The sequence below is a fragment of the Pipistrellus kuhlii genome, unplaced genomic scaffold (genome assembly GCF_014108245.1).
Source record: "Pipistrellus kuhlii isolate mPipKuh1 unplaced genomic scaffold, mPipKuh1.p scaffold_m20_p_11, whole genome shotgun sequence".
Lineage (NCBI taxonomy): Eukaryota > Metazoa > Chordata > Mammalia > Chiroptera > Vespertilionidae > Pipistrellus > Pipistrellus kuhlii.
The window spans coordinates 23,777,033-23,789,749 of NW_023425416.1; the positions used below are offsets into that span (position 1 = coordinate 23,777,033).

General features: G+C 50.6%; 1 protein-coding gene across 3 annotated transcripts in view; it reads right to left on the minus strand.

Moving 5' to 3' along the window:
• Positions 1 to 9,241: 9,241 nt before the first annotated feature.
• PXYLP1 (2-phosphoxylose phosphatase 1) overlaps positions 9,242 to 12,717 on the minus strand; it is a 64,236-nt gene continuing 60,760 nt past the window's right edge. For all 3 annotated transcript variants that reach the window (XM_045579237.1, XM_036431280.2, XM_036431281.2), the window contains one exon: positions 9,242 to 11,628. In XM_045579237.1, coding sequence (XP_045435193.1) covers positions 10,685 to 11,628 — 944 coding nt within the window. In that variant the 3' untranslated portion in view covers positions 9,242 to 10,684. The remainder of the gene's footprint in view (positions 11,629 to 12,717) is intronic.

Here is a 12,717-nt window from a genome sequence, read left to right on the forward strand (position 1 = left end):
CCGCAGGGTGGGGAGGGGAGGGCATTGAGGACCTAGCACTAGTCCAGGGAGATAAGAGCCAACCGTGGCAATGGCAGGCAGTGTGGTGATGACTCAGGGAGAGGGACATGTTGAGGATTTCCAGATTTCTGGAAATATTTGCATGTTTGCAGATATTTACACTTAGTGAAATTCTTACTCATAATCTGTCTCAACCCCCCTCCTCCCCATAAAAAAACACTTGAGGGGGTCAAGGACTGAGCACACACGTGCAAATCCATTCACAAAACTATTGAGATGCACACTTTGGCCCAAAGGGCATTCATGCACAGAGCTGTACAACTCCCAGATATACCCAGCTTTGTGAACACACTGGTATGAAAATACACACAGCCACATAGCTACTCATGATCACACACACACATACTTACTGCCTCAGTCATGGGTCCTGGTAAACGTATCTTTCATCTCAGCTCAAATACAGTCTGCCTAGAGCTGAGTGTGCCCTGCCATCTCAGGCTAAGTGTGTTTGCCCAAAATGACAATGGGCCTTTTGGGGCCTCTTTGGCGTCTTTCTGGAAACATCACCTAGAGCTCAGCCTTTGTCCTTACTTCAACATCCATGTCCACTAGGACTTTGACTCTTCCTAGTCACTGTCCTACCACCTGGCCTGCTGCGAGGGAGAAATGGTGCTTGAATTCAGGCAAAGGCTTTGCATATCTGAATGGATCTGCTGAGAGTCTTCCCAGAGCAGTAGTTCTGGATGTATGTGTATGTGCCAGACTCTTCAGAGTCCACTGAAACCTCTGAGCCCTCTTCCCAGGTAAACCACATCTTCATATCTATACTATGAAAACCCATCTGTGAGGCTCTGTCAGGAACCTCACTAGAGGCAGGTCAGAAGGCGTTTTTCTGGTTGCCCTCTCTGCAGCCTTCTAGTGGTTCTAGAGGGAGAAGAGGGGGGCTCCAAGCACCTACAGGAGTCAGGGCGTTAGAAAAGGGCACCTTCTCCCATATATGTTACTCTTAGCTGTGCACCCAGGCTGTCAGTCTTGCAGCCCCCTGCTGGGCATTGTCATTCGGTGGGTGAGTGGAAGAGTCGGCCAGGTAAGCAGTTCAAACTTACCAGATGTTTAGTTATTTAGGGTTAGTAGGTCAATTAGAGAGCCAGTAGGTCAAGCAAATTATTACTTGTAGTTTAAAAAAACATAATCAGCCAACTCAGAATAAGTTGTTCAGATGGACAGTATCCAATAGTCTGTCCATCAGGGAGCCAGTGGTTGGGAATGCTAAACAGCTGGTTCAGCAGTGAGACAAAAGGACAGCTGGGGAGAGGACATCTGGCTAGTGTTTCCACTTTTACATCCTGAAGGCAATGTAGGAAGGCAGAGAGAGGAGCAGACCCTGAGGCCACCAGAGGAGGCTCTGGTTTGCTGGGAAATACAGCTCTACTGGTGCGGGGAACAAAGGGAGAGGAAAAGCTGCAGAGCAAGGCCCAGGCCGAGCTGTCACCAGAGGGCAGTGTGGCGTCCCTTAATTTCCACGCTGGGCACACTGGAGGTTCAACTTCAGGCTTTTGGAGCTCCTCTCTCCGGCTAGCCTCTGAAGAAAGGCTCCTGAAAGGACTTCTCATCTGAGGAATGCCTAGCCAAGCAAGACACACTTGGCTCTGAGCTGGGAGGAAACTGGTTAGCTGCCCACCAGGAGGAGGACTTGCCTTTTCTGGGCACTGCTGTGGCCAGCACCGGGGAAGAGCGGGAGTGAAGGGGGAGGAGCCCCTCACCAGTCTGCCCCAGGAGCAAGGATGGGAGCAGCTCTGAAGCTGAGGCACGGAGGGCAGGACCTGTCACCTCCCAGGCTGCGTCTCCTTCAGCACCTCTAGGGGCCAGTGAAGGGCCAGACCAATGACCTGAAACCTCCAGACTCCCATTCCTTGGCTGAACTCCATGGTTAGCTGCTGCTTCTGCAATGGATGGCAAGTCTGACCACAGCAGGAGTGTGGCGGTTAGCTACCGACAACGAAGGAAACATGGGGGAAGGACACACAGTGAGTTTCATTTACCTTGGGAGTCACAGATCTAATATATATATAAAAACCTAGGCAAACATTACGACCAAACAGCCAGTAGCTATGACACACATACATTGACCACCAGGGGGCAGATGCTCAATGGAGGAGCTGCCCCTGGTGGTCAGTGCGCTCCCACAGCCAACCTCCTGCAGCCGGCCCACCTCCCGTGCTCCCCCCCACCTCCCGTGCTCCCCCCCCCCCACCCAGGCTGGCCCTGATGGGCTCTGATCACTGGCTGGGTCGAGGGACCCCACCCATGCACAAATTCATGCACTGGGCCTCTAGTATTCTTTTTTTTTTTTTTTTTTTAATATATATTTTATTGATTTTTTTACAGAGAGGAAGGGAGAGAGACAGAGAGCTAGAAACGTCGATGAGAGAGAAACATCGACCAACATGCCTTGACTGGAATCGAACCTGGGACCTTTCAGTCCACAGACCGACGCTCTTACCACGGAGCCAAACCGGTTTCGGCTCTAGTATTCTTATAAGATGTCAAACATGCCCCTGGGCACAAAGGCAAGAGTCAGAAAGTTTGAGTTCTTTTCTTCCGCAAAGGGAAGTGCATGAGGCCATAAGGTAGTGTCTCCCAGTCATGCTTAGATGGTAATGCTAGGCCTCCAGGCTTATAAAAATAGACAGAGACACACTCTGGTTCCGGCTGGTTTCTGTGACTCAGAGCCGTTAGCAGAAAAGAGTAACTTGGGGCACAATGAGTGCTGCCATGGTAGAGGCACCCGCGTGCCTCACACTTTATCTACAGTCTCTTGTGAGAGGCGTCATTCTGGTTTACAGAGGAGGAATCTGAGGCCTAGGCTCGATATCATGCCTGAGCGCCCACAGCTGGGAGGGTACAGAACCGGATTTGAACTAAGTCTGCACAGCTCCAGAGTTCTTTCCTTTGCCCGGGTATCACACTCTAGACACGGATGGGGAAAGTGAGGCGGAGGAAAGTTGGGAAGGTTTCTAGGTCCCCAGGGGGCTCTGGATAGACCTGTCCCCTTCAGAGAGTCTGCAAGTCTGATATGCCATGTGATGGCACTGACACCCCCTTCTCTCTCTCCCAGGCGTGCAAGAAATGCAACACCGCCATCTCGGTACAGCCCCTTCCACGTTGTACTATTGCAGGTAATGGAGCTGCAGAGGTAAGTGGGAGCCAGGTCATGAAGGGCCTTGGGAGTCAGCTGAGGGATCATGGGTCTTCTCTAGAAGGCAGTGGAGGGCCAAGGGTTTTTAACATGGTGTGGCATGACTGGATTTGTGCTGACACAAATGTACAGCCTATATGTGTTGGAGAGAAATGTTGAGTATATATTGAGTGGCCAGATTATTATGATCTCTGAACGCATAATAACCTGGCCACTCAGTGTATATCCTATATAATAAAAGACTAATATGCAAATTGTCTCCGAAACAGTTCAACTAGCAGGCAGGCCGGCCAACCACCCATGTCCCCTTCCCCTGGCCAGGCTGGCTGGACCCCCACCCATGTATGAATTCATGCACCAGGCCTCTAATACACACACACACACACACACACACACACACACACACACACTAATCTGGCCACTCAGTGTACATATTTAGTATGTATTAGTAAGCCAACATACGTCCTTAAATTTGGCCCTGTGAGAAATGTTTACTTTCATGGGACAGGAGTCTTCCACTTATCCGCAGTTTCCCTCTCTAGTTTCAGTTACCCATGGTCCGAAAATATTAAAGAGAAAATTCCAGAAGTAAGCTTTATCCGTTTTAAATTTCCCACGATTGTGAGTGGTATGGTGAAATTTCGCACCATCCTGCTCCATCCCAGGACATGAATCACCCCTTCGACCAGTGTACCCATGACTCACCTGTCAGTCACTTAGTGACCATCTCAGTTATCAGATGGACTGTCATGGTATCACAGTGCTTGCATTCAAGTCATCCTTACTTTACTTTTTAATGACCCCAAAGTGCTAGAGTAGTGGTGCTGACAATTCAGATAATGCCAAAGAGAAGCTGTAAAAATACTTCCTTTCAGTGAAAAGGTGAAAGTTCTCAACTTAATAGGGAAAGGAAAAAAAAAATCGTATGCTGAGGTTGCTAAGATATCTGGTTATAAAGAAATTCATGCTAGTTTTGCTGTCGCACCTCAAACTCAAAAGTTGTAGCCACAGTGCATGATAAGTGCTTAGTTAAGATGGAAAATGCATTACATTTGTGAGTGGAAAGTTTTTAAAAAATTACATTTTTGACAGAGAGAGGCTACATTCACATAACTTTTATTACAGTAGTATATTGCTATAATTGTTCTATTAGTTATTGTTAGTCTCTTGCTGTGCATAATTTATAAGTTAAACAATATCAGAGGTCTCAATGTGTAGGAAAAAAAGATAGTATGTAGAGAACTCAGTATTATCCATGGTTTCAGGTGTTGCACGTGACCAAACAGTCCCAAATGGTTGAGAGAGGCATTCTCATATCTTGCTTAAGAATATGGTCCTTCAAGTTAATGGACAACTGCTTAGAGTCCAAGCTCTGATGTAGACTAGTTAGCTATGTGAAACCTCAGATTAGTCACTCCATCAAAATTCCCCATTTCTACAAGGTCTAACAGTGGCATCTGATGCATGTCAACACTAAAGTCATCAACTTGTCCCGGTTTGTCAGGAACTTTACTATTTTTAGCATTGGAACTCCTTCATCCCTCAGCCCCAGACAAACCGAGATGACAGGTTGCCCTATTAAACGCGTCACAAAACTACCCTACCTCCTTTACGTGGAAGACTGGGTCCTGAAGGCTAAAAATTATGTTTAATGCTGCCCCCTAGTGGCAGAATATAATATAACACCACTGCAAAGGCTAGATTTACATGATAAAAGTTTTTTCTTAAACACAGCAACCAAAAAAACCAAAATAGCAACCAACCCCCCCCCAAAAACAACAACAACAACAAACAAAACAACAACAACAACAACAACCAGCAATCACTGCCCTAGCCGGTTAGGCTCAGTGAGTGATAGAGCGTCTACCCGCGGACTGAAGGGTCCCTGGTTTGATTCCAGGCAAGGGCACCTGCCCAGGTTGTGGCTTAATCCTCAGTAGGGGGCGTGCAGGAGGCGGCCAATTAATGTTTCTCTCTCATCATTGGTGTTTCTATCTCTCTCTCTCTCTTCCTCTCTGAAATCAATAAAAAAATATATATATATTTTTTAAAATAAAAACAATCAGGAACCACTGATGTTAAGAAGCAGGGTAAGGATATTGTCCAAACCATTTGGTTTTAAATTTATAACTGCTGCAACCCTACTATGTTTTAATAGTCACTGATAGTCACCAGCAAACACAGTATCTTGTATGGCTATTGGGAAGGTTAATAAATTTGTGTTATTATTCTCTGGGCTTTGACTTTTCCTCTACTTCACACCTCCGGGCCAGTTTCCTCACTTGTATCAGGGCTAACAGGACACTCCTCAGAAAGCTGTTTAAATTGTCAGACAGGCCTTTACTACTGAGTGATCTGGCCCTCACTGCCAGGGGCTGGGGCTCTGCAGGCCCATGCTGGCCCCTCGGCCACATACCTTCTCCTCCTCCTCAAGGCCACTCTCCGCTCCAGAGACCAGGAAGGCCTGGCCAGCCATGCTGACGAATTCAGCTGGTTCCTCTTAAACAGAAGCTATTATTAGTCATCTGAGCTGGCCGCTGGGCAGGCTCTCCGCAGGCGTACACCCCCGACACTCAGGTCCGTGGCCTTGAGCAACGGGAGCTAACTGATGCCCAGGCCAGAACTCCGTGCCAGCCACTATCAAAGCCAGGAAGGCAATGTAAGCCCCACCTGCTTTCTGCTTTCTACTGCGGTTGTGTTCAAACACGCTAGGTCCACCCGCCATGGCCTGGGCTGCTAAGTCCATTCTGAAGGTTTCCCGGAGACTCAGAGAGACAGAAGCCTGCATCCCTGCAGCTGATGATCTACAGAAGGGAATCCCTCAAATCTTTCAAAAGCCGAATTCTGCTACAGCTGGAAAGATCCTCAAAAAGGCTTCATAGCAATATCACATTAAGTTCCTGGATTCTGCTTACTAGTGAAATTGAAGAAATGCACCGATTATATTAGTAAATATATTAGTAGCTACACTGGAAAGGGGTTAACTGCTCCGGTAAGCTAGAAGATCAACACGCCCACATTTGCTGGCCTCTGCTTTGTTCTGTGTAACTTTGATCAAAAGCCTTGTCATCCTGTTTAGGTGCCTTGGTTTTTTAAAGTTCAATTTCATACATCTTTAAAGGTTTAAAAATGTTTCATCTCTATCATGAGATATTATACAGTAGCTATAAAAAGAGCTTATTCTATTATCTATCTATAATCTATCTCAACGTGGAAATAACTCCCAGATTAAGAGGAGCAAGTTAATAATAAGGCACATTATTAAAGGAACCAATCAGATAAAAATATTGTTAAGGAAAGCAAGTCATAGAATATATATATATATAAAATGATTCCTGTTTAAAAATTACACATTTCTGCATCTGCATGGGAAATTTCTGTAAGAATATCTGCCAGCCTCTCAGTGTTCCCTCTGGAGGAGGGATTAGAAGAGAATTTCACTTGGAAGTTTTCAGCGTTATGTGATTGTTTCCCAATGTGCATTGTGTTCATTTTAATCATAAAAACCAGAAAGCTGCCAAAACCAGTTTGGCTCAATGGATAGAGCGTCGGCTTGGGGACTGAAAGGTCCCAGGTTCGATTCCGGTCAAGGGCATGTACCTTGGTTGCGGGCACATCCCCAGTAGGGGGTGTGCAAGAGGCAGCTGATCGATGACTCTCTCTCATCGATGTTTCTAACTCTCTATCTCTCTCCCTTCCTCTCTGTACAAAATCAATAAAATATATTAAAAAAACAAACAAACAAACAAACAAAAAAAACAGAAAGCTGAACATATCCACGTACACACACTTGCTAGGAACGAAGGCACCGAGCCCACTGCCCAGACACCAAGAATGAAATCCTCTCAGCTCAGCTCAGTGCTCAGTGTTTGTTTATGGAATGAAACGTCTTAGAACTTGACCAGAAGGAAGGCACTTTAATGCTGCGCACATACAGTTTTCCCAGGAGGCTGTGTTGGGAAGCTGTAGACGCATATTAAGAATAGTATAGCCCAGCCGTGGTGGCGCAGTGGTTGAGCATCGACCTATGAACCAGGAGGTCATGGTTTGATTCCTGGTCAGGGCACATGCTTGGGTTGTGGGCTCAATCCCCAGTGTGGGGCATGCAGGAGGCAGCCGATTAATGGTTCTCTCTCATCATTGATATTTCTCTCTCTCTCTCACTAGAATTAGGATATAAATGTCTAATCATTATGTTGTATACCTGAAACTAGTATAATATTGCATGTGAACCATAATTTTAAAAAATTAAAAATTAAAAATCTGGGTGAGGGGGTGGGAAGAACACAACACAGATTGTGATCTGTTGAGTGAGCAAGCACAAGCCACCCCCACAGAGGCGGCAGGTCGCTCCCCCAGCACCCAAGCGCCCACGCTGGGGAAGTGAAACCCACCCACGGGGTGTTCTGATTGAAGGCGCAGTTTCAATACGTCCACACAAAGGAAGTCGTCACGAGATTTATTACTTACGGGTCCCAGTGAGGGGGGTGCCATGGAGCTGGGGGAATGGCCGTCCTCCGTCCGGGGCACGCCCAGCAGGAGGCAGAGAGCAGCGCAGCAAACACCCAGGACTTACACGGTGGCTGGGGCCGGGGCCACTAAACCCTTCGCAGGCTTAGCGCGAAGCGGCTGTTCTCAGAGGCGCCCTGGAAAAGCCAAGCGGGGACTGAGGGTGGGCGTCCTAAGCTCAGGTTCTTTCCTAAGTGTCCGGGCTCTGGGTGTGAGCAGGGCCTCCTCCGTGTTGTAAGTAAAAGGCCGTGGCAACCATTCAGAAAGACAATAATTCGGGGTGGGGGGGGGGGGGGGAGGTTGTTTTTCTCACCACAGAGGCAAGACCTGTATCTACGACACTTTGAATGTGGGCTCTTATCCAAAATATTTACCTCTACTACCAACAGATGTTGCCAATTAATTTTTAAAACATCTTCTGATTCAATTCTATAATACGTACTTCAAGCTGTGCTTAGCAGCTCTCCTGCAAATAGAGAGAAAAAACTCACACCTGTTTAGGCTTTAAATACTCCAGAGACAACACAAGATGGTCAGCAATAACAGAAGCAGGTAACCCGGCCCTCGGCCACCAGCTGGGACACGGCCTCCTGGCCCAGTGAGCTCGCCGCTGCCCTGTGAGAAGGAAGCAGGAGGTCCCTTTCCTTTTCTTTTTCTTTTTTTAAATATATTTTATTGATTTTTTACAGAGGGGAAGGGAGAAGGAGAGAGAGCTAGAAACATCGATGAGAGAGAATCATCGATCAGCTGCCTCTTGCACAACCCCTACTAGGGATGTGCCCGAAACCAAGGTACATGCCCTTAACCGGAATTGAACCTGGGACCCTTCAGTCTGCAGGCTGACGCTCTATCCACTGAGCCAAACCGGTTTTGGCAGGACGTCCCTTTTCGTTGTCCCTGCTGGGCCCGGCGCAGCCTGTCAGCGGCCACGGCGTACCTCACGTGTGCTGTAGAGTTTTCCGATTTAGCTCATTTTTATTTATACACAAATAAAGGACAAATCTTAAAAATATTGGCACTCACTTGAAAAGAAGAACCAGAGTGACTTAACAGGTACAAACCGACCTGCGTTACCCACCATTTGCCCACCATCCAGAACTGAAGTATCACTGCTGACATGTACACATAAGGAACTGTTTGACATTGGAATTGGGTCTCAAAAGAACTGGTGGCCCAGAAAGAAGCTCACTTCAGATGGATGCATATGCCTTTCAGCATAACGATTATTGTTTGTCTCGTTTTTGATTCTTGTATTTCCAGTAGGACATGATCTCACTCATCCAGGGGAAATGGTGAACAACATAGGCTGATGAACAAGAACAGACCCAGAGACCAGGAGCCATGGGTCAGACTGTTGGACCTCAGAGGGAGGGTGGGGATAAAAGGAAGACATCAACCAAAGGACTTGTGTGCACACACATGAGCCTAACCAGTGGTCAAGGACAATAGGTGGGTGGGGGCATGAGTGGGGGTGGGGTGGGGGATTGGAATGGGGGGGTTAAGGACAAATATGTGATACCTTAATCAATAAATTAATAATTAAAAAAAGAGGTACAAACTGTATTCATCAGAATTTATTCATAGAAACATGTATTGAAACGCAACACTGGGTAGAAACCAAGAGAAACGACGGAAACATCCATGACGCCGGAGAACCTCACTTGCACGTCACATCTCTTCGCGGGGAACCAGCACCATCCATTCAGAAACCACAGATTTCACCGCTGCTTCTAATATACAAAATACCTTATAAAGACTATTTCACTACCGAGTACCAAAGTTCTTCCAAAAAACGTACCTAAAAATCAGTGAGAATGGACCTCTTGAAACTCACAAAAAAAAAAAAAAAAAGGGTTTAGAAGTTGATCCGACTCTACAGCTCGTCCAAGGGAACAGCCGTGATTCGTTTTATGGGAGGGAAGTGCCTGTGTCCGGGGTCTGCCTCCCTTCCGAACACCAATCGGGGACAGCCAGTGGGATCGTACGTAGGCATCAGAGCACGTCTAAAACCGGTCTCAGAAAATATCCTCCTAGGCTATAAAAATACCAACTAGGATACAAAAAATTTCAGCATGTACAGCAAAGAGACGGCAGCAGACACGTGTTTAAAACGATCGTACCACAATCATCGTGAACATCAAGCATCATCCTGGCAAGGTTCCTGGGATCCCTTCTGATTCAATGTGTCCCTCCCTTTGTTCTGTGGTAACAGAACCGGATTCTGTGTTTCTAGCAGAAGTGACTGAGTAAGTCTTGGCATCCACCCGGTTCTCAAAGTGCGGAGAGTGCGATGGTAGGAGAGAGAGCCTGTGTGTCAGGCCAGGGGCCGGCCAGCGACAGCCCCGGGCCTGTGTGGTGAGGCCTGTGATCGCTCTGTGTACCGTCTGTGGGTGCGTTCCCGAGACAAGAACAGAACGCATCGGCTGTGACGAGAGACTGGAAGTGGCTTTCTGACCTGCGCCGTCTACGCAATGTCCTCCCTGGCCTCGAACTGAAAAAGTCTGTCGAGCCCCGTTTTCCGCACGTTACTCGGGGAAAGGTTTCACGGAATGCAGATGCAGGTAAGATGGTCCCAGGTTAAGAACACGTGGGCTGAGGCCTGCGGGCTCCCTCGTACAGGAAGTACCACGGCAGGTCAGAAGCAAGACGCGCGTGTGGGTTGGCAGCTTGGGGCGTTCAAAGGGTCTGGCATCGTACGCAAAGCCTGGCTGCGATCAAGTACCTTCCTTTTTTTTTTTTCTTTTTCTTTCTGTGAATCGGCCATTGTGTCATCAAGGAACTCCCAGACCCGAATTCATCAACAAGGCGCTCGCTCCTTGTTCCACCGAAGCCACCGGGGCGGCTCCCAAGCGCGGCTCCCAGCCCCGGAGATCAGCCGCCCGGCACCCTTGGCCAAGGCCGGGGCGGGAAGCGTGCCTTCTTCCCCGCCCCTCTGGTTGGGCACCGATGCCGCCGGGGCTGGCCTCCCCGCGCCTCTCAGAGCCCTTTCCGGTGGCAGGCCTCGTAGTAGCTGGTGCTGCCTCCGCCGGGGCCCAGGGCCTCCAGCATGTCCCTCCGGACGAAGCGCACCAGGTTGTCCAGGGGGCACATGGGCGTGGGCCAGCGCCCGCGGCCGTCCTGGCAGAAGGCGGTGTGCCGCGTGACGTCCGCGCCGTCGTACAGCACCCGCACGGCGTGCCCGCCGGGCCCCTCCCGGTCCTGCCAGAGCTCCAGGACCAGCCTGGCCGCGAACCGCGGGAACCGGGCCTCCACCAGGCCCAGGGCGCTGAGCAGGGGGGACAGGGTGACGTCGTGCGCGGAGTAGAGTGCGAAGGCCCCCTCCCGCCGGCCCTCGGCGGCGCGCAGCAGGCGGCCCACCGTCTGGTTCAGGAGCGGGTGGGCGCCCAGGAGCGCGTAGCCCCGGTACAGCTTCCTCTCCCGCCGCTCCCGCTCGTCCTCCATCTGGTGGGCCTTGATGGCCCTGAAGTGGTCCATGCCGATGCAGCCGCCCCGGGCGCAGGGGAAGCTGAGGTTGTGGCAGAAGTGGCAGAGCAGCGCGTCGATGGGGTTGGCGGCCCGCAGCTGCTTGGTGGGCACGTCCAGGATGCGGGCCATGTCCCCGTAGGCCCGCTCCAGGGGGCCGCTCCGCAGGCGCAGCAGGTACTGCCGGCGCTGCTCCCGCTCCAGGTAGTGGTTCCTCGCCGGGCAGGAGCAGCTCCCCGAGCAGAACAGGGCGCTGGGCTGGTGCCTGAAGTACACCTTCCTCCAGTCGAAGTCCGGGAGGAAGCCGTACAGCAGGGCCAGCCCGCTCTGCAGCGTCCGGCTCTTCCCCGTGGTCTCCAGGTAGAGCTGGTCGGGGGACCAGTCCGCGGGCAGGAGCTTGTGCTTCTTCAGGTAGATGTCCCTCAGCAGCTGGCCGTTCTGCAGGTGCTGCACGACCCCTGAAACAGAGCGACACGGGCTTTCCTGACCATGGGACTGAGCCGTGCCTGGCACCAGACCCCTTAGCACAGGGTAAGATCCTGTGACCCAGCCTGCTGCCCACCTCCCCTTTGGTCTCCCTCCCCCAGGTCCCACGAACAACTCCTTCGGCTCCCGCGGGCAGCTGGACCTCCGGGCCCTCAGCAGCATTCACTGAGCATTGCACTGTGCGAGGCACTTTCCTCCACACGCTGTCGCATGTCCCTCACCACCAGCCCTGCCCGGAAGATGTCAGCCCCATTTCACGGGGCTGTCTATCCTCCGAAGCCTGTGTTGGTCCCATAGGACCCTGCGGCCTGCAGCAGAAGGCTGGTCTCCGTGCGGCTGAGGGATCCGCTAGGGGAGCGAGCATCTTCCTCTCCCAGGCCCCGCCCCTCCCCCACGCTCAACAGCTGCCAAAGCACGTGGCCCAGAGCAGGCCCCAGCGATCAGTCTGGTCGGGCGTCGCCTCTGTGGGTGCCAAAGTGAGCCCGTGACAAATGACGGCCCTAACGGCGAGGCTCTCTTAAAATGAAATTTTAAATAGAAGATGAAACTGGCCATTAAGAGAGAATGAGGGGACAGGAGCAAACCATGCTGCAAAAGTAACTTCTAGAGGGATGCTGATTTACTAGTAGAATGTGATAACGATGATACTGCCGTAAATCAATGAGAAGAAAGGCCGGAATGAATGAACGACTGTCTCTACTTGTGTGAACCCCTCAGGCCCCGCCCCCCGTCACTCTTCTCAGGGGCGGCCCCTGGACCCCAAGGCTGGGTCCCACTCTCAATGCACAGCCACCCCGACCTCTGGCCAGGTGATGGCCCGGCCCTCAAGGACCCCTTCGGACTCTCTCTCCCTCTCTCAAGAATGTGGTCTTGCCAGCCCATCTGTGGGTGTGGCTCGGACTGTCACTCCGTTGACAGACACCCAGCATATCCACAAAGGCAGCGACAGGCAGACTGTTTACTCCTGGCTCCAGTCTCCGGAGGCCTGCTCACGTTCTTGCCCTCACTGTCGGTGAGTCACTGTGAACCCTTTTGTGCTTGAGTTGGTTTCTGTTACTTGC